The following is a 26,336-nucleotide window of genomic DNA, read 5'->3' as shown; positions in this document are numbered from 1 at the left end:
CTCTAATTTTGGTTCTTTCCCTGATTCTAGTGGCTTTTCCACTGTCAGCTCTAGAGAAGTTAGGCAGAGTCAACAGTCTCCGTGGATGGCTGCCAACGAGTCTTCCCTCTGTTCCCACAGGCTGTCCCTCACATCAGGCAGTGGAGGACAATGCACAGTAGGGAAGGTGAGCCAGTCTACAGGAGGAAGGAAGTATGGACCCGAGCTATGACATGAATGAACTGTGAAAGCACTCTGCTAAGTGAAGTAAGCCACAGACAAAAGGACATAGTGCATGATTCCACTTATAAGAGGCACCTACTGTAGTCAAATTCATAGAACAGCAATTGCCAGGGGGGAATGAGGAGTTACGGTTGAATGGGTAGAGAGTTTCTGTTTGAGATGATGAACAAGTTCTGGGAATGGGTAGGAGGGATGGTTGCCCAGCATTGTGAATGTACTCAGTGTCACTGAACACTGTACACTTTCGGGAGTCAAAATGATATACCTAAAATATGTACATTTTACCCCAATTTATAAGAATTGCAAAAGAAAAAAGAAAAAGAGGAAAAGAAGTGGAGTCTAATTCCCAATTTTCATCCCCTTGATTCTAGGCTGGTCTTAGGAATTTGTTTGACCAATAGAATGCAATAGACATCACGTCTGGACCCTAGGAAGCCTGGCGTACTCTCCCCACTCCACCCTCAGCCTCCCTACCTCCTACCCCCACCCCAGGCCATTGGAACACCCTTCTGAGACCCTCCCTTGCAGAATCCAGCCACTGTGCTGGGCAGCTGTTATGTGGGGAAGCCACACATCCACGCTCTAGCCAACAGCACTTGCTGAACTACCAGCCATGCCATTTATAAGCATACACTAAAATACTTAAGGATGAAACGTTGTCAAGGCTGTTATTTATTTCAACACAATCCCATTGCAGGAGAAAGAGAAAAGTCAGGGGTGTAGGTGAGATAGGTCTAAACATGAGTCCATGATTATGATAGCTGGAACATGAGTACGAGAGAACCTGGAGATGTTTATTTCTTTCAGATAAGGGCAAATTTGAAATTTCCCATATTAAAATTAGAATGAAGAGAAGGTGGAGGAGTGGGACAAAAGGAAATGGGGAGGAGGAGAAGATAAAGCAAAGGGAGGAAGAAAGGAAGAAATAAACCAGTGGACTCGTCTTCACAAAGTCAACCCCTGGGAAAAAAAGGGGAGAAAGTGACAGGAAGAGTGTTCTGGAACAGAGAAGACTAAAGAGACAGAATAATCTAATGGAATGACTGGACCTTGATAGGGTCTTGGATTAAAAAAATGTTATATAACTTTTTCCTAATCAAAGGCTTTTAACTGAAGTATGATCCATGAATATTTCTGTATGTGTGAGTGTATAGTTCGATTAAGAAAAAGTTACATAACATTTTGGAGTACCTGGGGAAATGTTAAAAGGGGCTGAATATTACATGGCATCAGGAAATCACCAATAACTTGGAAAAAAGGAAATTACCAATAACTTTCTTAGTTGTGATAATGTTATTATTCTGAGGTAGAAGAATGTCTTATTTTTAGGGAACACCTCACAAAGCATATAGGATTAAAGTATCATAAGTTGAAGACTTTGAAAAATGAAGAAACAAAGAGGCAAAAATTCAAGAGGCTCTACATCTACTAAATGTTCCAGGGAGAAAGAGCTAATGCAGGGAAGTAAATAATCAAAGAAACAATAAAGAAAAGTGCTCAGTGTTGAAGAAAGACACGTGTCTTCTAATGAAAAGACCTCAAAGCCTCACAGAGTGAAAGTACTCAAAAAGGATGAAGCAAAAGAAAACCCACAACTAGACACATCCTCATGTAATTTCAGAACACTGTCAGAAAAATTACCTGAAACTTGGAAAAAAAAAAAACAGAAGAGATTATTGGGTATTCCATTTACTTATCTACTTATGTAATTGGCTATTTTACAACTCCGTAGAGGCACAGTTTAAGTTGTAGATTTTTTTTCAGGAGAGATGAAAATAAGTTCTAGCCAGTGGAACAGAAAACCTTTAAAGGTACCATGTAGGGGGGCCTACTGGACACCCACTCGTTTTGTATCCACCTCAGCAGTCCCCTCTTAACATGGCCTACAAACACTTAACTTCTCAAATGTTCTTTGAAACAGTTTTCCCTCATTAATGACGCATGTCACTTTGTGTTTTCCCAGAAGTCATGATGTTTTCTTCTTGAAAATGAAGCTTTATCAATACCAAGGTTAAAAAAAAAAATCTTGAAAGCTTCCAGATAAGAAAAAAAAGAGGCTGCTTACTAAGGAGCAAGAATCAGTCAGCATCAAGCTTCTCATCGGTGACAGAAATTATCAAGCAATGCCTTCAAATTCTGGATAGAAAACTTTTTTTTTTTTTGAACCTAGAATTCTCTATCCAGGTAAACCACCCTTAAAGTGGGAGGGTCAGCAGGAGGGCAAAACAAAGACACATCAAGACTCTTAAACCCTGAGAGAGCTCCCCTCTTCCTTCACATCATTTCTGAAATTTTTTATTTGATCATGTTCTCTAGTAAAATGAAAAAGGGATTCGAGGAAAAAGAATACATGAGGCACGAGATCTAAGAAACAAGAGTTGTAACCCAAGAATATAAAGAAAAGAAATTTTCAGATGACAGCTGTGCAGCAGGCCGAGAAAACCAGAAAAAAAGTCCATACTAGATCAGGAAGTCAGTAGTCCCAGAAATGTCCAAAGGGAAAAGTGGAACAGCTAGCAGAGAGTGCGATTAGAAGTCAGACGAAGAAACCTCCCACTTAGACTCAACTGATTTTCAACTAGTATTCCAAGACAATTTAATGAGGAAAGTACAGTCTTTATAATAAATGATGTTGGGACAACTAGAGACCCACATTCAAAGGAAAGACCGTGGACCACTGCCTCACACCATATGCAAAAATTGATTCAAAATGGACCACAGACCCAAGCATAAACTAAAACAATAAAACTCTTCCAAGAAAATATAGAAGCAAGTCTTTACAAACTTGTTAGATCGAGGCTTCTTAAATACAAATGTTTAACAACACAAGAAAAAAATAGATAAACTGGATATCATTATGATATAAAAATTTGTGCCTCAAAGGACACCATCAAAAAAGTAAATTGCTAATTGGTAAGAGACTTGCAATTAAAAAAAAAACCCAATGGAAAAATGGGCAAGGAATCTAAATAGCCATTCCTCTAAAGCAGACAAGAAAATGACCAATGAGCACATGAAAAGAGTGTCAACATCAAATCAAAAACATATTGAGAGACCACGTCAAACCTATAATGGTGGCTCTCATCAAAAAGACAGACAATAGGGGTGCCTGGGTGGCTCAGCTCTTAAGCCCTTAAGCTCTTAAGGTGCCTTTGGCTCAGGTCATGATTCCAGGGTCCTGGGATTGAGCCCCACATTGGGCTCCCTGCTCAGTGGGAAGCCTGCTTCTCCCTCTCCCACTCCCCCTGCTTGTGTTCCCTCACTCCCTGTGTCTCTCTCAAACAAATAAATAAAATCTTGTTAAAATAAAAAAAGACAATAATAAGTATCGACAAAGAGGAACTGGAACCTGCACCCACCGCTGATGGGAATGTAAAATGATACAGCTGCTTAGGGAAACCGTTCCTCAAACTCTTCAACATAGAGTTACCATATGACTCAGCCATTCTCTCCTATGTGTATAGGCAACAGAAACAAAAACTTGTCCAAAAAATCTTGCATGTTCATGTTCGCAGCAGAGCTATTCATGATAGCCAGAAAGTGGCCATGATCACCAGCAGATGATTAGATAAATAAAATGTAATACATCCAGAGGCGCCTGGGTAGCTCAGTCGTTGAGTGTCTGCCTTTGGCTCAGGGTATGATGCCGGCATCCTGGGATCCAGCCCCACATCAGGCTCCCTGCTCAGCAGAAAGCCTGCTTCTCCCTCTCCAGATCCCCTGTGCTTGTGTTCCCTCTCTTGCTACCCCTCTCTTCCATAAATAAACAAAATCTTTTTTTTTTTAATGTAATACCTCCATCCGTGGAATAGTATCCAACAATAAAAAGGAGGAAAGGCAATAATACATGCTATCATATGGGGGACCCTTAGAATACTGTGCTAAAAAATATGCTGAGTGCAAGAACCCAGTTACACAGGATCCCATATTATAGGATCCCATTTATCTGAAATGCCCAGAAGAGGCAAATTTATGGAGACAGACAATTCATTAGTGGTTTTCTAGGGCTGGGGAACTGCAAGGAAACGGAAAGGATTTTTTTTAGGATTAATTTATTTTGAGAAACAGAGCGAGTGTGTGCTCTTGCCCATGAGCGAGCTGGATGGGGAGGGGCAGAGAGAGGGCGAGAGTCTCAGGCAGACTCCACACTGAGCAAGGAGCCTGACGCAGGGCTTGACTTCATGACCGGAGATCATGACCTGAGCTGAAATCAAGTGTCCGATGCCTGGGGCACCTGGGTGGCTTGGCTGGTTAAGTGTCTGCCTTCAGCTCAGGTCCTCATCCCGCATCCGGCTCCGTGCTTGGCAGGGAGTCCGCTTCTCCCTCTGCCCTTCACCCCGCTCATGCTCTCTCACGCATGTGCTGTCTCTCTGTCTCAAACTAATAAAATCTTAAAACAAAGAAAAGAAAGGAAAGGAAAAGAAAGAAAGGAAAAAGAAAAGACAAAAGAAACGAGTCGGACACTTAACCGACTGAGCCACCCAGACGCCCCAGATATGGGAGAGACTCCTTTTTTTTTTCTAATTTTTTAAAAGATTATATTTATTTCACAGAGACAGAAAGAGATCACAAATAGACAGAGAAGCAGGCAGAGAGAGAAGGGGAAGCAGGCTCCCCACTGAACAGGGAGCCTGATGCAGGGCTCGATCCCAGGACCCTGAGATCATGACCTGAGCGGAAGGCAGAGGCCTAACCCACTGAGCCACCCAGACACCCCATGGGAGTGGCTTCTAATGGGTACTGGGTCTTTTGGGGGTTGATGAAAATGTTGTACGACTGGTGATAAAGATGTTTGTGCCTGTCTGTGAACATGTAACAACTACTGTACTGTACATGTACAACTACTGAACTTTTACACGGTGAATTTATAATGTATCAAATATAGTTCCATAAAACTGTCGAAGACGACAACAATGGTGACATAAGGACGGCAGTGCCACAACGGTCAGATCATCTCCGAGATCAGAGGCTTTCTTTGCCAAGAGAAAAAGAAAAGAGGCGTTTAGAAACTCCAGAAAAGGAGACTCAGATGCATATTTTTTTAAAAACTCCAGAAATAACATAAACATATGTGTCAAAGTCATGGTCCAAAACTGAAGTCAAGTGAAATGCGAGACGGAACCCAGCAAATGACAGACAAGAAGAAAAAACAACAGATTTGATGTGGTTGCTCAAAACGATCCCCCTTTGAGGGACCACAGGGTTACATTTCCTTTTCTCTAAACTTAATCACTCACGGTGCTGCTACCAAAAATAATGTTGCCGATCCCTTGAGTAAGCAGGGCTCGCAGGAGCCAACAGAAAACCACTTTGTTCTCTCCCTCCATGTTGTTCAAGCCCACGCTGCAGGGCTAGTGTGTCCTGACCCCTTAGATGATTTCTGGGACTGCACCTGTGACCCCTCTGGTCAATGTCAGGTGCAAAAAAAAAAATCCTCCAGTCACTTTAAGTTACAAAAATTCTCATTTCCATAATTAACGTGTCCAGACCTGGGTCCCAGACAAAACTTGAACTTCAGTTCTAGCTTTTCTCTCTCTCTCTTTTTTTTTTTTTTAAGATTTTGTTTATTTATTCATAAGAGACAGAGCGAGAGGCAGAGGGGGAGGGAGAAGCAGGCTCCCTAAGGAGCAGGGAGCCCGGTGTGGGACTCAGTCCCAGGATCCCGGGACCACGATCCGAGCGGAAGGCGGACAATTAACCATCTGAGTCACCCAGGCGCCCCAGGTTTTCTCCCTCTTATCTGACAGGTCACCGCAGGGAAGGAGCCAGCCTGCAGGGGAAAGGCAAGGGACTGACGCCATCTTCTCTGTTTCCCTCTTTTTGGGTCCACTTCTCCTAAAGCCTGCCAGCCACAGCTCTGTCCCCTTGGAGAGGAGGGAGTAAGCGGGAGACCGGGCCACACCGGTAAAGAAGGTAAGGGCAGCTCACGGGACTCCTCCCGTCTGCTTTCAGTGTTTACAGAGCACTTGTTCTCGAACGCGCTTCTTGGTTCCTCTGCGACAGGACTGTGCAGCCTACCGTTCCCTTCTCTCAAGCATCAGACAGTGCAGGCCCAGCCTCTCCCAGTTTGGTCTTGGTCCAGGAAAGTACAATGATTTCCCAACAGTAGTCTTTAACTCTGAGACCACAAGGCACTCCAACCAGCCCTTTAAAATTCCCCAGGCAAGTGTCTGATACCAGTCCAGTCAACCAAGGGACCAGTATCAGGTTCTCCACGGGCTTATCTTAAAGCACTCATTCCCTCCCCCATGAGGAGGTGGACTCAAAATGCCACAGCAATTCAGTAACTTTCTCCAAACCATCTGTCTCTTTAATCCCTAATCTTTGTATAGGCTAGGGGCTGGAGATCAGCTAAGGGTTGCAAAACTGGTTTTTACCCAGAAGTTTTACAAGTCCTGCTTCAACAGTCTAGCACTGGAATGTGGAAGCTGTTGGCATCTCCTCTACGAACTGCAGCCCCAGGTGAATCTGAAAATCAAGAATCCGAGGGTGCCTGGGTGGCTCAGTGAGTTAAGCGTCTGTCTTTGGCTCAGACCCGCGATCTCAGCATCCTGGGACCCAGCCCCGGGATTGAGCCCAGAGTCCATCTGCTCACTCAGCGGGGGCGTCTGCTTGTCCCTCTCCTTCTCCCTCGACCCCTTCCCCCCTCTCAAATAAATAAAATCTTCTAAAATAATTTTTAAAATTTTTAAATAAAGACTCCAATTCTCACACCCTGTTACAATCACCTTCACATAGTGAAAATACTGCAAGGCCCATTGTTGGGTTTTGCTCTTTTAGACACGATTTAAGATCAAAATCTGAATGGTCTAATAAAGTTTAAGAGCAGGGTGTAAATGTTAAAATACGGAGCATCTAAAAGTAATGGTTTTACTATCAGAAGGCAGCAGAAGGAGGAAAAAAGTAGGTTTGAGGGCTAATCCCTTCATCTTATAAAAGGAGTCAAAAGATACTACCTCAAGTTGATGAACTAAGAAACAGAAGTTTATAAAAATTATTTAAAATTATAAACTTATTGAGAGGAGAAATAAAAATAATTTCCCCCCCAAAAAAACCCCAAAACAAGAAAGGATAAATGCGAGAAAAGGTTATGAATCCCTCATCTTTAGAATGGAGACAACCATCAGGGGCACTAAAATCAGAGTTTAAAATGGTTAATTTGAGGGGCGCCTGAGTGGCTCAGTGGGTTAAAAAGGCTAATTCAGGGAGTGTGCTCAGGACTGGGGTGCTTGGAGAAATGTACAGAGGTCTGATGACTATTTTTAACCAGAATAAGGCTGCTGATGAGTGCCTTCAATAAAAAAGATTTTCTTCCTCTTAAAAGGCATTTAGCAAATTATCAAATGTCACCATGTCACAGGGGTGTGTTTGAAATATATAAAAATAGATAGATACATGCAGTGCATGTGTACGTCATACATACGGCACATACGCACACACAATGTATGTATGTATATAACATACACAGGTTTGATAAATATACATAGCATATATGCCATACATGTGTTTGATATGTACAGTGTGCACATATATGTATTATATATACATGTTTGAAATATACAATATGCATATATACATTTATAAATATATTTTGTGGATACAGACATAAAATAAATAGGAGACAGTTTCAAAGAGGTGATTTACTTATTATGCCCTAAATTATGCACTTAGGGGACCCAGATCAGATCCAGATCTGACTCAAATCTCTACTCCCTCGTCTTCATCAACTTGCAGGATGCCTGCTAAAAGACAAAGATTTATACATTATTCTGTTTTCTTCTTTAAAGAATTCCTTAAGGCCACCCTTCGGTATCCTCATTAAGAAATTACATCTAGGGGCGCCTGGGTGGCTCAGTGGATTAAGCCGCTGCCTTCGGCTCAGGTCATGGTCTCAGGGTCCTGGAATCGAGTCCCGCATCGGGCTCTCTGCTCAGCAGGGAGCCTGCTTCCTCCTCTCTCTCTCTCTCTGCCTCTCTGCCTACTTGTGATCTCTCTCTGTCAAATAAATAAATAAAATCTTTAAAAAAAAAAAAAAAGAAATTACATCTAGTAAGACCTGGTTCAGCCACCACTCCAGCCCTGACACCCAACACCAAGCACTCGCCATTAATTAATCGAACTTGAGCACCCACAGGACTGCTCATTTTTCCCCCGAGTTACCATAAGTAACCGAATATTTAAAATGAATCCCTTTCACTTATTTTTGAATTCGCTTTTTAAATTGTTATAAAAGCAACATTCATAGAAGACAAAAGTCACAGTCCTACAGCAGAGTTCTTGATTACGTTACGAACAACGGAAACCAACCTGGGCTGTTCGAACAGAAAAGGAATTTCTCGCAGGGCTATCAGGTAGCTCACAGAAGCCCCAGGAACCAGGCTCAGAAACCTGGGGAGAAGCCAAGGGAAACTGGGTGCTTGTGCCTCTACCAAGGTCATGGCCCAGGAAAACCAGGTCCTTGGTTGCCAGCCTTGGACCTAAGGAGGTCCAAGCAGCCTGGCTACTCTGCATCAATGACTCCAGCTTCAGAGTCTGGGGCAGGAGCACCCACGCGTGGAGGTCAGCCGGCTCACGTCCTGACTGCTGGCATCCAGACGTGTTAGCATCTGGCCTCCGAAGCTTCCATCGCTGGAAGGTCCCAGCCTCCCACCGAGATTCCCACGAAGGCAAATAAATAAAGCCCCAGCCTTCTGATACAAAGAGGCTGGCCACCAAACCCAAACAAAACAAGGAAATCAAAAAAGTTTCTAGGTCCCACAACACAATGCATGTCCTCTCCAGGTAGAAAGTGGGAAGTCCAAGTCTCTCTCCTTCCCCTTCCCACTCACACAACACACGCCACAGAAGTGCCTACTATAAACTTTCCTGTATGTCCGTTGAGAAATTTTCCAAGTGACTATAAACACATAGGTATAGATCCCCCAGGTTTAAACACACACACACACACACACACACACACAAATGGCACCATATACATTACAACTTTCCACAAGACATGGTATCGATTTCAAGATGCTCGCCAGTTCAAAATGGTCTCCCCTCTTGCCCCAGATGGCTCGTGGCTTCTGCAGTTCTCTCATAAACATGTCAGAAATGGGTCCCTCCAAGCTGTGGGGCCCAGACAGCCCAGAGGCAGGGCTCACTCCCCACCACCACAGTGGGCCCTGTGACGCGCTTCAGCACAGACAATGTGATACCATGAATGTATCAGTTGGTCCACGTGACACCCTAATCCTAAGGGCGGTCAGGAATTCAAATTCCAGGACAATGAACCAGCATGTATGAGCATGGCCATATTCCAGAAGCTTCCTTGGCTTTCATCTCTCAGCAACAACCAAGCAACTTTGTTAAATGAGCAGAATGACTGTGGGAATGAGTTGTCCCATTGAGGAATCGCTTAGCTTGTCTAATTTGCACAACGGATGTTAAAAAGGGGGTACTCCTGGACATGTGTAAGAACGAAAACCAACATAATTTCCTGTCCCTGCAGCTGGTCATAGTCTTCTGACCCTATATTAAACAATACTGAGAGCAAGCAAAGATAACGCAGCTCCTTGCCCCGGGAAATATTTGTTCCTCAACTGTAAGACTGCCAACCCTTCCAGGCCCTCCCTTCTAGTCGACCACCAATCAATCCAAAGCTATTAGGTTATAAGGTTTTTGCCCAAATCCTATCAATTTCTTATCTTGGAAAGCTCACCTTACAATCCACCAACCGGGATCCTTCAACCCTATAAATGGGCAAAAACAGCAAACAGGCTCTCTGATTCACCCCTGCTGAGAACTCCCGGCAAGGAGGTGTTCTCCCCGACTGTGCCAGATCCAATAAACTGAGCTTTGCTTCAGCAGCAGAATTTCGGGGCATCAGCAATGGTTTTCAAGACAAACAGGGAGAACAAGAACTAGTGGTAAGAAATTGTTCACGCGGTTCTGTGCGCTCAGTAAAAACCTTAGTCTTCTACCCTTTAAGCTTGCAGAACAGAGCACATGAACGATTGTTTTGTCTGTCGGCTAATAAGTGTGTGCATGTGTAGCAGAATTGGGCCTGAGGCTCACTTTCGTTGTAATAATGGACTTGGCAGGAAGGATACCTCGGAGCCTGGGCAAGTACCTGTCGCTGACAAACGAGCTGCTAATGAGAGCACACCCGCTTGGCTGAGGCTCGTCTGCAAAGCAAGGAATGGCCCAGGCTTTGATTCTGCCCGGAGATGGGCCACCCCAAAGTCCTCCCAGCCCCTGAGGATGCCAGCTTCTTACCCAATGCACAGATTTGGGGAGCAGGTGATCAGAGGAGAGAAAAGAAGTTTCTGTTGCCAGCAGACCAGGCTCACTGTGGGCCCAGATAAGCCCAGCCCAGCCCAGGCTGCTTTAACGATGCCTACGTGCATATTTTGCTGCTATGGGTTATCTGATGACCCCAAACTGAGAGACCAAATCTCCTCTCGAAGATCTTCTGAGAGGATGATGAAAATGATTCATAACGTGCTCGCCTAAACTCAGATCCCATTTTACAGTTTACAGGTTTTGTTAATATTTTACTTATTTATTTGAAAGGGAGAGAGCACAAGCAAGGGGAGCAGCAGACAGAGGGAGAGGGAGAAGCAGGCTCCCCGCTGAGCATGGAGCCCGATGCAGGACTCGATCCCAAGACCCCAAGATCAGGACCTGAGCTGAAGGCAGATGCTTAACCAAATGAGCCCCTCAGAGCCCCCATTTTACAATTTCGACAACATCCCGATCTACAATCCTGAGAGATGGCTACAGCCCCATTGTACAAATGAGGAAACTGATCGGATCATTTCCTTGGCCGCTCAACGATGGAAAGTGACAATCAGGATTAAGACTCGGGGCGCCTGGGTGGCTCAGTGGTTTAAGCCACTGCCTTCAGCTCAGGTCATGATCTCAGGGTCCTGGGATCGGGTCCCGCATCGGGCTCTCTGCTCGGCGGGGAGCCTGCTTCCCTCTCTCTCTCTCTGCCTGCCTCTCCATCTACTTGTGATTTCTCTCTGTCAAATAAATAAATAAAATCTTAAAAAAAAAAAATGGTGGGGGGCACCTGGGTGGCTCAGTGGGTTAAAGCCTCTGCCTTCAGCTCAGGTCGTGATCCCAGCGTCCTGGGATCGAGCCCCGCATCAGGCTCTCTGCTCAGTGGGGAGCCTGCTTTCTCCTCTCTCTCTGCCTGCCTCTCTGTCTACTTGTGATCTCTGTCAAATAAATAAATAAAATCTTAAAAAAAAAAAAAACTCTTTAAAAAAAAAAAAAAGACTCAAAGTGGGCCCTCCTGTTGCCTTGTTCAATTCTGCCACTTGCCCTTTTCAATGAAGGATACACTGACCCCTTTAGAACTTGAAAAAGAATCAGGCAGTCACAAATTAAAAAATAATTAATTTAAATTACACACACACATACCTACATTCACACATTGTTGGGCACAGAGACGTACCTAGCAATTTGCTAATGGAGGAGGTGGAGGAATGGTACCAGGAAAGGAGCACTGGACTGGGAGTCAACATCCCCAGTTCTTTCTAATAATAGTTCATGTGTTTGTCAACCGGACAAGCTGGTTCACTCCTGAGCCACTGGTCCCTTAACTATAAAATGGGGAAAATGCCTGCCATATTAGCCACATGCTAACGATATAAACTCTCAAACATTATAAGCGTGCAACAGAGTGTTATTAACTATTCTGAAGACGAAGACCGGCCATCTATTTTTATACCTTAAAAAACCAAGAGTGAAATAATCATAGTATTTATACACAGGGAGCTTATGTTAAAAATGTCCATTTAAAGTTAAAATGCCTTCCGGGTAACTAATGAGGATTCTAGAAACATACACAACGAGAGTGAAAGGACTCTTAGAAGACTGCTCTGACGTAAGTTCATCATTTTGTGGATGCAGAACCCAAGAGACTTCCCCAAGGTCACTGATAACTAGGGGTTATGTGTCAGCATTAAAATGCAGATTTCTTGAACTCTCAAACCAAGGCTCATTCCAAACTTTTGACAACCAGGAAATATACTTAGAAGAACCGGAATGCACAAAGCCAGAGCTTCAGAGCTCATCTTATAAATGTAGAAATCCCTAAACTGCCCACAGGTCTTCTGACCCCTCCCGGTCTTCATGCCATCAGAAAGGAAAGGGCCATCATCAGTCTCGCAGCTGACCCACCTACAAGTAATTCTGACTATCTGACCAATCTCTTGACACTGTCTGGTGATCCATGAGTCTCCCTTCAAGGCACAGTAAGACGGAAAGACCCAGATCCCCAAATGGCTTCGCAGAGCAGAACCTTCTTTGCCAGCCTAGCCTGTGTGGACAGTTAGGTGAGAGAACGGAATGTCTGTAGATCTTACCGAAACCATTTTTTAGTTTCTTTTTTGGGTAATGAAGTTTTACCCTAAATTCCATAATCTTAATGTCAGAAGAGAAACTGATGGATCCTTTTTTAAAAAATACCCAGTCCATTTACCTCTCCTATTCTCTCAGGCTGGGGTGCAGACCCACATGGCCCACAGTTGAGAACAAACCATATGTCACCCAGAAACATCATCAAGGATGTTTCCTTGATTCTTGATGCTAGCACCTTTATTCTTGATGCTAAAGAATAAAGCGATCTTAACCAACCTTCAGGTTATATTCCCCTCATCTCTTCTACACTGACAAGAAAAATAGTTCAAATGACCACTTCATAAGCAACCAAAATTATAGGCAGAAAGTCTGGCTAAGTTTTCATGGCAGAAATTCTTACCCAATGGACCACCAAAGAAAAACATCTTACTAAGACAATTCCATTTTTGAATTGAGGTGATGAGACAAGACAAGACATTCTTTGAAATCACTCCCAGCACAGAGTCTATAATATCTAAAAATTTATAAACCATTTCATTAGAATGAAAAAGGAGGTAAGTCGAAGAAATAAGAATGTTCTTTAAAGATGAAAATGGGGGTGTCTTGGTAGCTCAGTGGGTTAACCCTCTGCCTTTGGCTCAGGTCATGATCCCAGGTCCTGGGATCAAGCCCCACATCAGGCTCTCTGCTCTGCAGGGAGCCTGCTTCCTCCTCTCTCTCTGCCTGCCTCTCTGCCTACCTGTGATCTCTCTCTCTATCAAATAAATAAATAAAATCTTTTTTAAAAAATGGGAAATGTTTGTTCTTGATAGAGAACACACAGCCTGAAATGATGCATGTGGGCACACGTACACACAAGTACGCACACACACACACACACATACACAAACACCCTAGCTTGATCCAAGTCATGGTCAAAAATAGCTATAAATGTTTACACACGATGTTCCAAGATTATTATTTTTGTCCTGGGCACATGGAGTATTTAATCGGTATAACAAAGAGGATCCAGTAAATGAACACTTCCAACTCCGAGTTTCCACAAAAACGTGAATTTGAAGGAATTGGGTCAGGCTGAGCCTTCTTTGTTCACACCAGTATAAAACCGAATGTAATCACTGAAACCATCACAAAAGCAGCAGCACCAATATAAACAGTCCTCAAAAGGAAGTATTCAAGTGTTCTAGATGAAGTGTGCCCCCAACAACGCAAAACAAGGACAGCGTGCCTCTCAGAGGGCCCTGGGAAGAGCACCTGCCCCCTCCCAACGTCCCCCACCCTTACACTCCCTAACCACCCTGAAGTAGAAAGGGGAAGACTACAATGTTGTAGAGGATGGAAACTAGTGAGAGAGATTTAAGACAGAAGTAAAAAAAGAAACGCCAAGGACCTAGGACCTACGTTTCCTAGTGGCTGCCAAATTGGCTTCACAGTCAACAACAGATGTGTATCGGGCACACTGTTTCCGGGGACACTGGGTGAATGAGACGGACAAGACCCGTGTCTTCATACAACTATCCACAGTGGGGAGACAGACAGCAAGTAGAAAATGAATAAGACATAGGCTAATTACAACCTGTGAAGCCAAAAGTCCGTGCTGGGACGTGTTGAGAGACAGGGACGATGGGCCACTGTCATTGGGTAGCCAGGGAAGGTCTCCTTCAGGAAGTGACTACTGAGCTGAGACCCAGAAGAAAAGGAGCCAGGCAGGGAAACAGCCAGGGGAAGAAGGCCCCCATTTGGTTAAGACAGCCAGGCTGGGTCCCAGTCAGAAGATGCCCCTGTGGCTAGGGTATAGGGGAGAAGGGCTGGAACTAACCAGCCAAGCCCCCATCTGCAGAGGCAGAGACCCACAGGGCCCCCCTGGTTCTCTGATGGAATGTGACCTCCTACCCCAAATCATCCAATGGCACAATTCCCTAAACTCAGGAAGGGGTCGGGGGGAAACCAAAGGAAAGGTGAAGCAGCCATTATGGGGAGGGTTGGGGGAGTCTGAGTCCCCACCCACTTGGTGTCACTAGATTAACCCCTCCAGTTCAGAAAAGAAAACTACACTCGGAAAGTTAAGTGGCTTATACGTTACACAGCTCTTCGGGGGATGAGCTGGGAAGCAGACTAGAAGGGTCTGACAGGTGTGTCCAGTTTCCTTCATAACATCATGATTTTTTAAAATTTTTTAACATAGCAGAGGCATATGGCACAAGTTATAACAGAATATTATGAAGATTCATGTGAACTGAGGATTTTTCATTCAGGTTGTTGACCAAGACTCGAAGGATCTGTTGCTATACCCAGAACTCTTTGTCGTTGTATAATTACTATCAACTAATTTATCTTCTTTATAAACTGATGTTAATTAGCATTTCAAAACAATCTCTACTTGATTCTATATACTTCTTGATTCTAAATACATAATTCATAACAATTGAAATACAGAAGCCCATGTGTCCGACAGGTTTATAACTGACGGTAACACAGAAATAGGGCAGAATGCCTTTCAGGCAGGCATGTGGACTCCTTATACACGGAAACATAATATTTACTGATATGGACGTGATGAATGTAATGTTTAAACAGAAAAAGCAGCACACAACATGGTACGTACAAACTGGTTGTAGCTTTGATAGAGCTGTACCTATGCTTATCAACAAAGCTGAGAAATAAATCCAAAGGCATAATAATAAACATACATCTCTACTAAGGTCATTTTCATTTATAGCTGTTTGAGCTCACCTAATGAATCTGTGAGTTACCTTTCCAAAAGAAAACATTAGAGAAACAAATGTCTTAAAAGGTCCACCTTCTAAATGCCCACCCAGAACACATGCTTTGATTCTTCTCACCACTGGGAACCTTAAAAGGACAAAGAACATTAGGGATTTTCTGATTTTAATTTAAATACTTGAGGTTTGTATTACTGAGCATTTTAATATTGACCCAATGGAAAAATCAGGACAAAAATGACTCCTATAGCCAAATATTAGTATAAACACTGGACCCCATCCAACATTTTTCTAGAGAGTTGTTGCAAAAGAGACCTCAGCCACGCATAACACATGCCATAAAACTCATCCAGAGCCTCATTTTGTCCTACCCTGCCATCTCATAGATTAAAATGCTGCACCAATAATTTACTCCTGCCAGAAATATTAAATGATGGACTTCTGAAATGTTACCTAAATTGTCTTGTGGGCCTGAAAACTCTTTAGTTTTTCAAGACCATCACCACAGTACCAGGATGTATTACTCCGACTGTATTCTACCGTGGACTTCTCCCTGCTTTTAAGAATTTAGCTAGTTTTGGGGCACCTGGGTGGCTCAGTGGGTTAAAAGCCTCTGCCTTTGGCTCAGGTTGTGATCCCAGGGTCCTGGGATCGAGCCCCGCATCGGGCTTTCTGCTCAGCAGGGAGCCTGCTTCCCTCTCTCTCTCTGCCTGCCTCTCTGCTTCCTTGTGATCTCTGTCAAATAAATAAAATCTTTAAAAAAATAATAATAATTTAGCTAGTTTTGTATTTATTACCCACCACCCAGCAAACAGTGGTCTGTTTAAGATGAACTGTTAAGCAGATACACAAAACGGTTCTAGAAAATTATTTAACCCTATTCAAAATGGATGGAAGAAAAATCAGAAGAGATATTACATATATGTTATATAGAATTCATTATATGTATTTAAATTGCAATTGTCAGGCCTACTTCGTCTTTGAAAGTTGGCAATTCCATTGGCAATTGTCTATTTTTTATAGTATTCTCTGAATCCAAAGGACATAACAAACAAAAACAAAAACAAATTAAAAAAATGAGTATTGGGAATGTACTAAATGCCACTGAATTGTGAACTTTAAAATGGGTTAACTTTATAGTATGTTAAAAATATATCAATATCAAAAAAAAAATCAATGACTAAAAAAAAGATAAAGTTAACCAATTCAGGTCTTTATTGCCATGAAAATATGGTAGATCTGTGATAAAGAGAGTCTAAGTCATGAAACTCTGCGGTTGTCCAATCAAAGCATGATGACAAGAAAAAATTATGTATTCCTGATTTAATAACTGAGATTTACTTCAAAAGACTATTCAGAGAAAAAGAACCTGGGAGCACAGGAATGGGCAGGGGTCCAGCTGAACAAGGCTGGCTGAGTCAGGAGTTGCTGAAGCCGGTGATCAGTGTAGCAAGTTCACTTAATTATTCCCTCTGCTTTAGTGAATGTTTTAAAATGTCCATAGCAGGGGCACCTGGGTGGCTCCATGGGTTAAAGCCTCTGCCTTCGGCTCAGGTCATGATCGCAGGGTCCTGGGATGGAGCCCCGCATCGGGCTCTCTGCTCAGTGGGGAGCCTGCTTCCCCCTCTCTCTGCCTGCCTCTCTGCCTACTTGTGATCTCTCTCTCTCTGTCAAATAAATAAATGTCCATAGCAAACCGATTTTTAAAATTACATCTTTAGGGACACCTGGGTGGCTCAGTTGGTTAAGCAGCTGCCTTCGGCTCAGGTCATGATCCCAGCGTCCTGGGATCAAGTCCCACTACGGGCTCCTTGCTCGGCGGGGAGCCTGCTTCTCCCTCTGCCTCTGCCTGCCATTCTGTCTGACTGTGCTAGCTCTCTCTCCCTTTCTCTCTCTCTCTGATAAATAAATAAAATATTTTAATAAATAAATAAATAAAAATAAAATTACATCTTTACAAGAGATCTAAGCCTGGAACTAGAAACACATTGGGTATATAAGAAGCTTAAGAAGAATCAGAAAACTGACAGAACTATGAACTCGCTTTACGGTTACGAGAAGGTCTGACTTCTAATGGTATCCCTTGTGAGATTCTTTTTTCAATGAACAAGAAAGCTTTGGTATTTCTTCAGTGGTTGATTCCAACAGACTTCTCACATAGCACATTTTACAAAGGGTAACAATTTATGAGATCAGTACATACCAGGAGTATCATAGGCCGTTTCCAAGTTGTTAATCCTATGATTCCAGAGAGTATCACCTAGAAGGATAAACAGTATCATAAATCTAGAAAAGGGACCAATTCCAATAAACTAATCCTAGTCTCTAAAATTTTTTTTTCAAAAAACCCTGAAATTTCAAAGCCTTCTAATTCTAACATTTAATGTTCCTACTGCTTACATGAGCCCTGATAGACCACTTTGGACTCGCCTTCTCTCCAAGGCCCCCAGAGCTTTTTTATTGACTGTGCATGGTTTTTCTCAAGGTCAATTAAGAACACACAAAGACGGGGTGCCTGGGTGGTTCAGTCGGTTGAGCGTCTGCCTTGGGCTGGGGTCATGATCTTGGGGTCCTGGGCTCGAGCCCCACTTTGGGTCCCTGCTCAGCAGGGAGTCTGCTTGCCCCTCTGTACCTCCCCCTGCTCATGCTCTCTCTCAAATAAATAAATAAAATCTTTAAAAAAAAAAAAAGCACACAGAGAGAACAGTCTATCCTTTCAGTTAGTGAAGGGATCAGTTTTGTTGATCCAAGCTCCCTGCCCCAGAGCACCGAACCTGTTGCCTTGTCAACCTCGTATGACACATGCATGGCTGCAACCCTCCCTTCGCTAGGTGGGCCCCATCCTCTGTGGGTGGGACAAGTGAACTCCCTGAAGTGGCACCCCAAGGTCTCTCAGGATCTTCCTCTGCCTGCTTCTCAAGCCTGGTTTCTATGCACCCCTGCCCCTCCCCCTCCCCCTCTACCTCCCAGGCACACCTGTCCCCCACCAGGCTGGCCAGGCTTTAGCCACCGCAGGGCTCTATGCTTCTCTTGCTTGTGGTGTCTTCTCCCAGCTCCCCTCACGGCTGCCTGAGATCTACACGCATCTTGCAAGATCCTGACTAGCAGTCACCTCCTCTGAGAAGCCTTCATGGATCCCACCATCCCACATTCCCGGCACACTCCGGGAAGCCCTCCACACAATGTTCCCCCCCAAATGCTCTCTGAGAGGTGCCTCTCTGCCTCGCCCACCGACTGTCAACTCCTACCTTGTCTGGCAACCGATGACTGTTCCTGAGCCTTTATTCCACAATGAGGGGAGGGCTTACAGCAAGAAAAGTCTCACGTTGCAAAATGACACTTTGATAAACAACAATCTAAAATCCTTGGTAAAGAAGAATCGACATTTGGCCAAAACGTAAACTGGAAATCACCGCTGGCCCTCTGGATTACCCAGTTCACTAAGCCCAGCAGGAAAAACGAAGTGATTCTTCAGCTCAGGGACATGGTCCTGTCCCTGGAGTACATTTTCCCTCGGGGAACAGTGTGCACGCCTCTGCTTAGTGCTGTTAGGAGAGCTTCCCTTTATGTACTTCTTACCAAAATCCCTCATAGGTACAGTTCACGATTACTGTTTATCAGTACACATCAACAGGGATTTTAGTGTTACTTTAGATTCCAAGCTCACAGGCCTGCTACCCTGCCCTCCCTTCTGCATTCACTGGCTGAGAGTCCACACTGCCACAGTGTCAAACCAGCAGAGGACACGTCTACCCCCTTATATCAAGGGCCAGAAACCGCATATGGGCAGACAGGCAACCCATCCTTGCATCCTGGGGATGTTTAAACATACTCTCAGCTGCCTGCCCACCAGGAGCTAGATCTTTGCAAACCTCTTACATTCAGTAGCTCCTTCTGCACGCTGAACGGGAGCTGCTTGGAGACACGCAGGGCTCGGGTCTGCCTGTGGCCGCAGCTCCGTTACAGACTGGAACGTGACATCCGGGAGACCTTGGGGTCCAGGTTCCCCACCTGGCTTCTGAATAAGTGTGCAGCTTATGCAGAAAAGTCAGCTCACTTTTCTGGTCCTCGCTCTTGTTTCGTTAGAGATGTGGTGAAGCAGAGGAAACCCTCTCCCTGTCTCTTCTAACTCAAAAGTTTCCCCTGGGGGCACCTGGGTGGCTCAGTGGGTTAAGCCACTGCCTTCGGCTCAAGTCACGATCTTAGGGTCCTGGGATCGAGTCCCGCATCAGGCTCTCTGCTCAGCAGGGAGCCTGCTTCCTCCCCCCCTCCTCTCTCTGCCTGCCTCTGTGCCTACTTGTGATCTCTCTGTGTCAAATAAATAAATAAGATCTTTAAAAAAAAAAAAAAGTTTCCCCTGCTGTGACTGTAGCAATTCCTCCACATTCCCTACAATCCAGTGCTGGCTCCAGTGCTGGCTCCGGTGGTGGCGGTGGCGGTGGCGGTGGCGGTGGTGGTGTGTGTGTGTGTGTGTGTGTGCACGCTCGCTCCCTGCCTGCCCGCCCTGCGGCTTACTGGACTCAGCTGAGGAAATGCAACTATTTTTGTAAAAACATAACTGAAACAGTTGACTGCCCTTGAGGGAAACACAAACTGCCCACTTCACTAAAGTATAAATATGATGTGAATGACCAGTTAGGATTTGCTATCTAGAACCCCTGCCTCTCCTCTGGTTCAGCTTTTGGAACATATTTTTTTTTCCATTAAATCAACATTATCTTAAAAATGAGGTGCCCAGCCCGGCCCATAAATTCCCATTAAAAAAGTAGTGAGAGACCTCAGCTCTACTCTCCACCTCCCCCATCAGCCACACGATCGCCCCCCTCACCCACATGAACAATTTGGTGTGTTTATCTATTTTACACATGTATAGATTTTTCTTTAAATTCTTATTACTAGACAAACGTGTATGTGTACATAGACACATGCACAGAGGTGAACTTTTATAAAAAATGGGTCATAGAAGATACTTTTCCTTCTCTTCTTTTTCTTTCTCAATAAATATCTCAAGGGAATGTTTTCATGTCCACTGGAATAACTCTCATTCATTTCTGTTTAATGGCTACATGACATTCCTTTGTACGGTTTGCCCAATGCATTCAATCATTTTCATGCTCATTGATAAGCATTCTATTTCCAGTTTTTTGCCCTCACAATGAATGCTAGGGTAACCATCCATGGCCAAATAATGCTTAAAAACAAGTGCTTTTTATTTCTGTTGGATATAATCCCAGTAATAGGGTTGCTAAGGTGAGAGGGGTAAAATATATATATATATATATATATATATATATATATATTCATTTATCTAGTAGATCATGACAGATACAATAGTCATTTAAAATCAAGGGTCTCTGGGACACCTGGGTGGCTCAGTCAGTTAAGTGGCTGCCTTCGGCTCCGGTCATGGCACCAGGGTCCTGGCGTTGAGTCCTGCATCTGGCTCCCTGCTCAGTGGGGAGTCTCCCTCTGCCTGCTGTTCCCCCTGATTGTTCTCTTGCTCTCTCTCTCTCTAGCAAATAAATAGTCTTTAAAAATAATAATAAAATAAAATAAAGGGTCTCTGGGGTAAAGGGACTAAGCTATCTTTATTGTTTTTTGAGAGGGGGTTTTGCATATATGAACAATAAACTAAACTTAAAACATAATTTTAAAAATATGTACAAGATGTATTTGACAAATACTAAATATCAATAATCTCAAAATACTTATGAACTTAAAGAAACTTAAGACCCAGTAGGAAGAAATACAAACCTTATTAAGCAGAATTAAATGAAGACCCAAATCAATATATACCATGTTCATGGATTGTAAGGCAAACTATTTAAAGGTAATAAATACATTTCCATTGAATTGTTTTACAGATTCAGCACACGCTCACATTAAATCCCAACGGGATTTCTATAAACCACCCTTCTTTACAGGGATATAAGAAATTACATTCCTGTTGCAAGTGGGACTTGTAGTTACAGCCACCTCCATCCTAAACCTGGCAACAAAGGCATGTATCTACTTCTACTCAACTTCTCCCATTCTCCAAGCCCAATTAAACCCTACGACATTTATGGGACCCTGCGAGAGGTGAGGCAGAGACTGATCAGTTAGAATCCGCTGGAATGTGGAAGAGAAGTTGGGGATGACTTTTTAAGAGCTTAAGACTTAGGAAATGATGCTCCCATTTCATCTGGGGCTGGGGGAATTCATAAATGGCAAGAAGGGTCAGAGAAAGGAGAGAAGGAGCCAGAGGATTCAATACCTCCATCCAGCAATAGCTGGAGCTCCATCAGAAGGGACAGGAAGGTCCCTTAATGCTGGCCCTCCACAGTACCCATTACACCACAACGGTGTTACTTGTTTGGTTGTGTTTTACACTCACTGGTAATCCCATGAGGGCTTGGATCTTTGAGTATTCGAGGCTCCCAGAGTCACTCAGTTAGTTATGGCCAGAGTCAACAAATGAATGAATGGACAGTGAATAAATGAATGAAGATCAGAAATGGGGGGGTAAACCTGCTCGAAGATGACTATTTCAGCCTAAATACATTTTCCACTCTTGGGCTTCCTAAAAGAGTTTACCAATAGCAAAAAGCAACCTCATCAGCATTCTTTCCACCCAGTACTAGATGAAACTTGTCCTGAATGAACAGGCAAGCACCTATTTTCTAATGCTGAATTATCTCTATGTTATTATAATGAGATTTATTATAATTTTGGTTTCACTCACTTGTAACCCATTCCTCACAGCTTATAGGAAAAAGCAGAGGCCTTTCTTTTTTCAAAGATATTGCAAAGAAGGATTCCAAGATACTTGACACGAGAATCGTTGTTACCCACCATATGTGGTTAATGGGCCTTAATTTCCCAACTGAAAAATCAAATCATTAAGAACAAAAGCTTATTATTTTACTGCCCTATTTTTCCTTTGCTATCCATGAACATGCCTTAGGGCAAAAATGTTCTGGACTGTTTGCCAAAAGTTGCTATATCTGAACATAGAGATAAAAAGACCCAAGCTGTAAATGTACCATGTCCACCTTATGAATTAAGCACACAAGAGTCAAACCTCTCCACAATCAATCTTACATACAGCTTTTACACTGGCAATTTAAAAAAATGTGTGTGTGCAATTATATGTATTGGTGTGTATCATGCTTCCCTATCTGTCCAGCATGATTCATTAAAAAGACTGAGAAAGTGGCCACCTGGATATTTCTAACATATACATGATGGTTACCAGAATGTCCCCGAGAAAACTGGCCTTTTCACTTTACTTGGATTACATATTGCCTTGATATTTAAAAAACACTGATAGAGGTTCAGCTACATGCCAGGCCTGGTACTAGAGCCCAGCAGCAAGTGTTTCTGTATGTTGTCTAATTACACCCTCACAAAGTCAGTTCTGAGGCAAGAATCAATGCACCCATTTTACAGACAGGTAAATGAAGCTGAGAGGCTCAAAGACTTACTCAAGAATTTATCAATGCCACTCTGCTGCTACGCAAAATAAAGGATCAAAGAACATCAAAAAATCATCACTAAAGTTATATTTTAAATGGCCCATAAATATTGAAGTAGCATTTGATGATTATGATAGGAAAAAAAATGTATTTACTATTGTTCAACTAGTAAAGACTTCAGAATTTTTTAGTTAGTTTCTCCTTTGAACCATTCATTCTTTTTTTATATTTCATCACTGCAATTTTTTTAAAAAGTCTTATCTGAAGGCTCACCAATGTCTGTCTCTTTATAAGGAACCAGAATCTTGACAAAGAATTACAGACTCAAATGGGGTGGGGGGCGGGGACCATGAGTTTAGGTCAGTGACTCAAACAGAGATGTATGCAGATAATATTAAGGATGTCAAGGCTCCCAGAAAAGAGCAAAATTTAATAATAACCAATTCTCTACCACTCGCCTAAAATATCTCCCAAGGACATGTCATCAGAGTAAGGAATTTTGGTTTTTGAAGGAGAAGATACAAACCAATGCAATCCTCTACTCTTTCAATAATCCAGTGTAGTGTGGTAGTAACTAAATGTGTTCCCAAATAAAAAATCAGGACACCATGACCTGAACATGGTCTTGGAGATTCTTCTCCTGCCACCTCCCTGGGGTCCAACATTGGGATGCATTTAAAAGCGGTAACCTCTTAGTTCCATGCCCTTCAGGAATAATAGTAGACTAAGTCATTACCCAATACCAGGAAGAAAATAAATGATCACAGAATGCTCAAAAACAATGAGTATGTTTAAAAACACTCTCTTCAAACTACCGATGGTGTGAATGTAAAGTAAGGAAAAAGACTCTTAATAGGACTTGACAATTCTGAAAGATTTGCCAGTTTAATCTTGAGAGCAGAGGAAGGCACGTCATGGTCATTCAGAGTTTGGAGATGAAGATATCCTTCCACTGTGTTCCATCGTGGGTCCAAAGTAACCTTAGACAAGCTGGCTCTACCACTCGACTACCTAGTTTCATATGCCAGCAACACTTCCGAGACATAAAACATCCCGTGTCCATATGGTGGAATCTCATTAGGCAATGAAGGAACAAAGTGGGCCGTAAGCACGTGCCATAACCTGAATGGACCTTGCAAATTATGCTAAGTGAAAAGAGCCAGTCACAAAAGACCATATACTGGATGATTCTGTCCATATGAAACATCCAGAACAATCCATAGAACCAGAAAGTAAAATAATCAGTAGTTGCCTAGGGCCAAAGGGATCAAGGGGGAAGTGAGGGGTGGGGGTGACTGCTAATGGGTACGGGGGTTTTTTGGGGGATGATGACAATTTTCTAGAATTGGTTATGGCAATGTTTGCCCATCTCCATGAATTCACCAAAAATTGTTGAATTGCATGCCTTAAATAGGTGAATTGTATGGAATGTGAATTATATCTCAATAAAGCTGATATATATATATTTTTTAAATCCTGCTGTCCTCCAGTCATAATTTTTAAGCTTTTTTCATAAAAACCTCAATTTAGCTATCTTTATATTAGTACATTACAATGTGTTCTTGAGCCCTTTCTTTGCCTATTAAGCTGCTTTCTTTTTAGAAATCCAAACTGAAATATTTCAGGGCTGAAATTATGATACCAGGGAGTTGCCTTTAAATAATCTAGTACCCCCCCCCAAAAAAAAATAATCATCATCATCTAGGACCAGGGACGCCTGGATGGCTCAGTGGGTTAAGTTGCTGCCTTCAGCTCAGGTCATGATCTCAGGGTCCTGGGATCAAGCCCCGCATTGGGCTCTCTGCTCAGCAGGGAGCCTGCTTCCTCCTCTCTCTCTGCCTGCCTCTCTGCCTGCTTGTGCTCTCTCTCCCTCTGACAAATAAATAAATAAAATCTTTCAAAAATAATAATAATCCAGTAGGGGAGTGGGTGTGGGTGACCAGCGGTCATGGGTTGATTCACTACTGAAACTGGATGATGAGTAAATAGGGGTTCGTTATACTATTCTTTCTACATATGGTGAGATATAAAATTTTCATAAGAAGAGTTGGGGTGGGGGGGGTGCTCTTAAAACCTGCCTGGTCACTTCAATGCAGTCTCCTTATTCTGTTTATATTTTCTTTCTGTTTAGATTTTCTTTTCAAAATGACACCCATATTGAACGATTTACAGATGAAATGGTGTAATATCTGAGATTTGCTTCAAAATAATGTGGGAAGTTAATGCAACAAATGGCCTAGGGAGCATCATGGAGCTCATTCCTACCCCCCTTAAAACATCCTTCCGATACTATCAGAACACACAGAGCCAGCAACAAAGCCGGCCAGAGGCAGAGATGAAACAGTTGTTGGAGCCCGGTAAGAGGCATAGGAGCATTCACTGAACAATGTTTGAGTAAATTTAATATTTCCCATAATGCAGGGGTGCCTGAGTGGCTCAGTTGTTAAGCACCTGCCATCGGCTCAGGTCATGATCCCAGGGTCATGGTGTTGAGCCTCACATTGGGCTCCCTGCTCAGCAGGAAGCCTGCTTCTCCTTCTCCCACTCCCCCTGCTTGTGTTCCCTCTCTATCTCTGTCAAATAAATAAACAAAATCTTAAAAAAAAAAAAAATTCCCATAATGCAGAGTTAAAAACGAACACACAAACCTAAAGTCTCTCTCATGTATATAAATTCAAAAGTTACACGTTACTGGTGACATTTTTTTCCTAAAACGCCATGGTCATGGTGCCTAATGCCATCCTCAACTTCTACCCAGTCTTACTGGACATGCAGTTTCTGCTGTTTTTACAGTCGTTTTGTAAATTCTGTGGTCAACCTCAGAAACAGGTCACCAAAAAAGAAGCATAATGAACAATTGCAGCTTTGCATGTAGAGCTGAGGGGTAGGGTGTGGAAAACAAGCTGACAGAAAAGAAAGTTCCAAGTCACTGATCTTTCCCTGCTCTGTTTTGCTAGGTCCTAGATAACAAGGACACGCCCAGCCAGCAGGTCCAGGAAGAGCCGTTTTTTATTTTGTTTGTTTATTTATTAGCTATATGTACTTCATCAAATCCAACTGTGGCTTGACTGACATCGAAGGGCATTCACCTCTGAAGTAATTTACAGTAGTACACTGATTTGGGGGTTTGATTTCAGAAGAGAAAAAAAAATAGGTTTAAATCCTCCTAAACTAGCTATCTTTGAGAAGACAAGAGATTACGGTTTTTATAAAGGGAAAAATCCCTACAAATGTATGCAAGATTCACTTCTGGTCCGTGGCATTTAGAGAAACGAAATGCATCCACCATTTGGCTGAATTTAGTCTGACAAGTGGACTAGGGAGCATAATGAATCTAATCCCGACCCTGTTGTTTTAAAGAAGACGCCAGGAGGCCGTGGGGAGAGCCCAGTGGCGGGGCCAAGAGGGGGGGATTCCTCGAGCACCATGAACAGACCGTGAACTCCACAGCAAGGGCCCATCCAGTGTCCAAGCATTTCGAAAGGAGAGCAGACTGGCATCCATTTAGGTATAAAATGTCAGGCCAGGCTCACAGCACTTAATGTTCTTGATGTTCTTATTCAAACAACTACTTTGGGTGCAA

At 43.1% G+C, this 26,336-nt stretch overlaps 1 protein-coding gene across 2 annotated transcripts in view; it reads right to left on the bottom strand.

Annotated features, from left to right (window-relative positions):
* Nucleotides 1–26,336, bottom strand: part of FAM189A2 (family with sequence similarity 189 member A2) — a 63,822-nt gene that overhangs the window by 35,746 nt on the left and 1,740 nt on the right. The window contains exon 2 of one of the 2 annotated variants that reach the window (XM_004769238.3): nt 17,500–17,556. The exons of the other annotated variant lie outside the window; for it this stretch is intronic. Coding sequence (XP_004769295.3) covers nt 17,500–17,556 — 57 coding nt within the window. The remainder of the gene's footprint in view (nt 1–17,499; nt 17,557–26,336) is intronic. 2 annotated transcript variants of the gene reach the window in all.

Source organism: Mustela putorius, unplaced genomic scaffold (assembly GCF_011764305.1).
Source record: "Mustela putorius furo isolate JIRA1106 unplaced genomic scaffold, ASM1176430v1.1 tig00003854_pilon_pilon_pilon, whole genome shotgun sequence".
NCBI classification, from domain to species: Eukaryota; Metazoa; Chordata; class Mammalia; order Carnivora; family Mustelidae; genus Mustela; species Mustela putorius.
The sequence above is the reverse complement of the archived record's forward strand: the minus strand, read 5'-3'. Positions and strand labels throughout refer to the sequence as shown.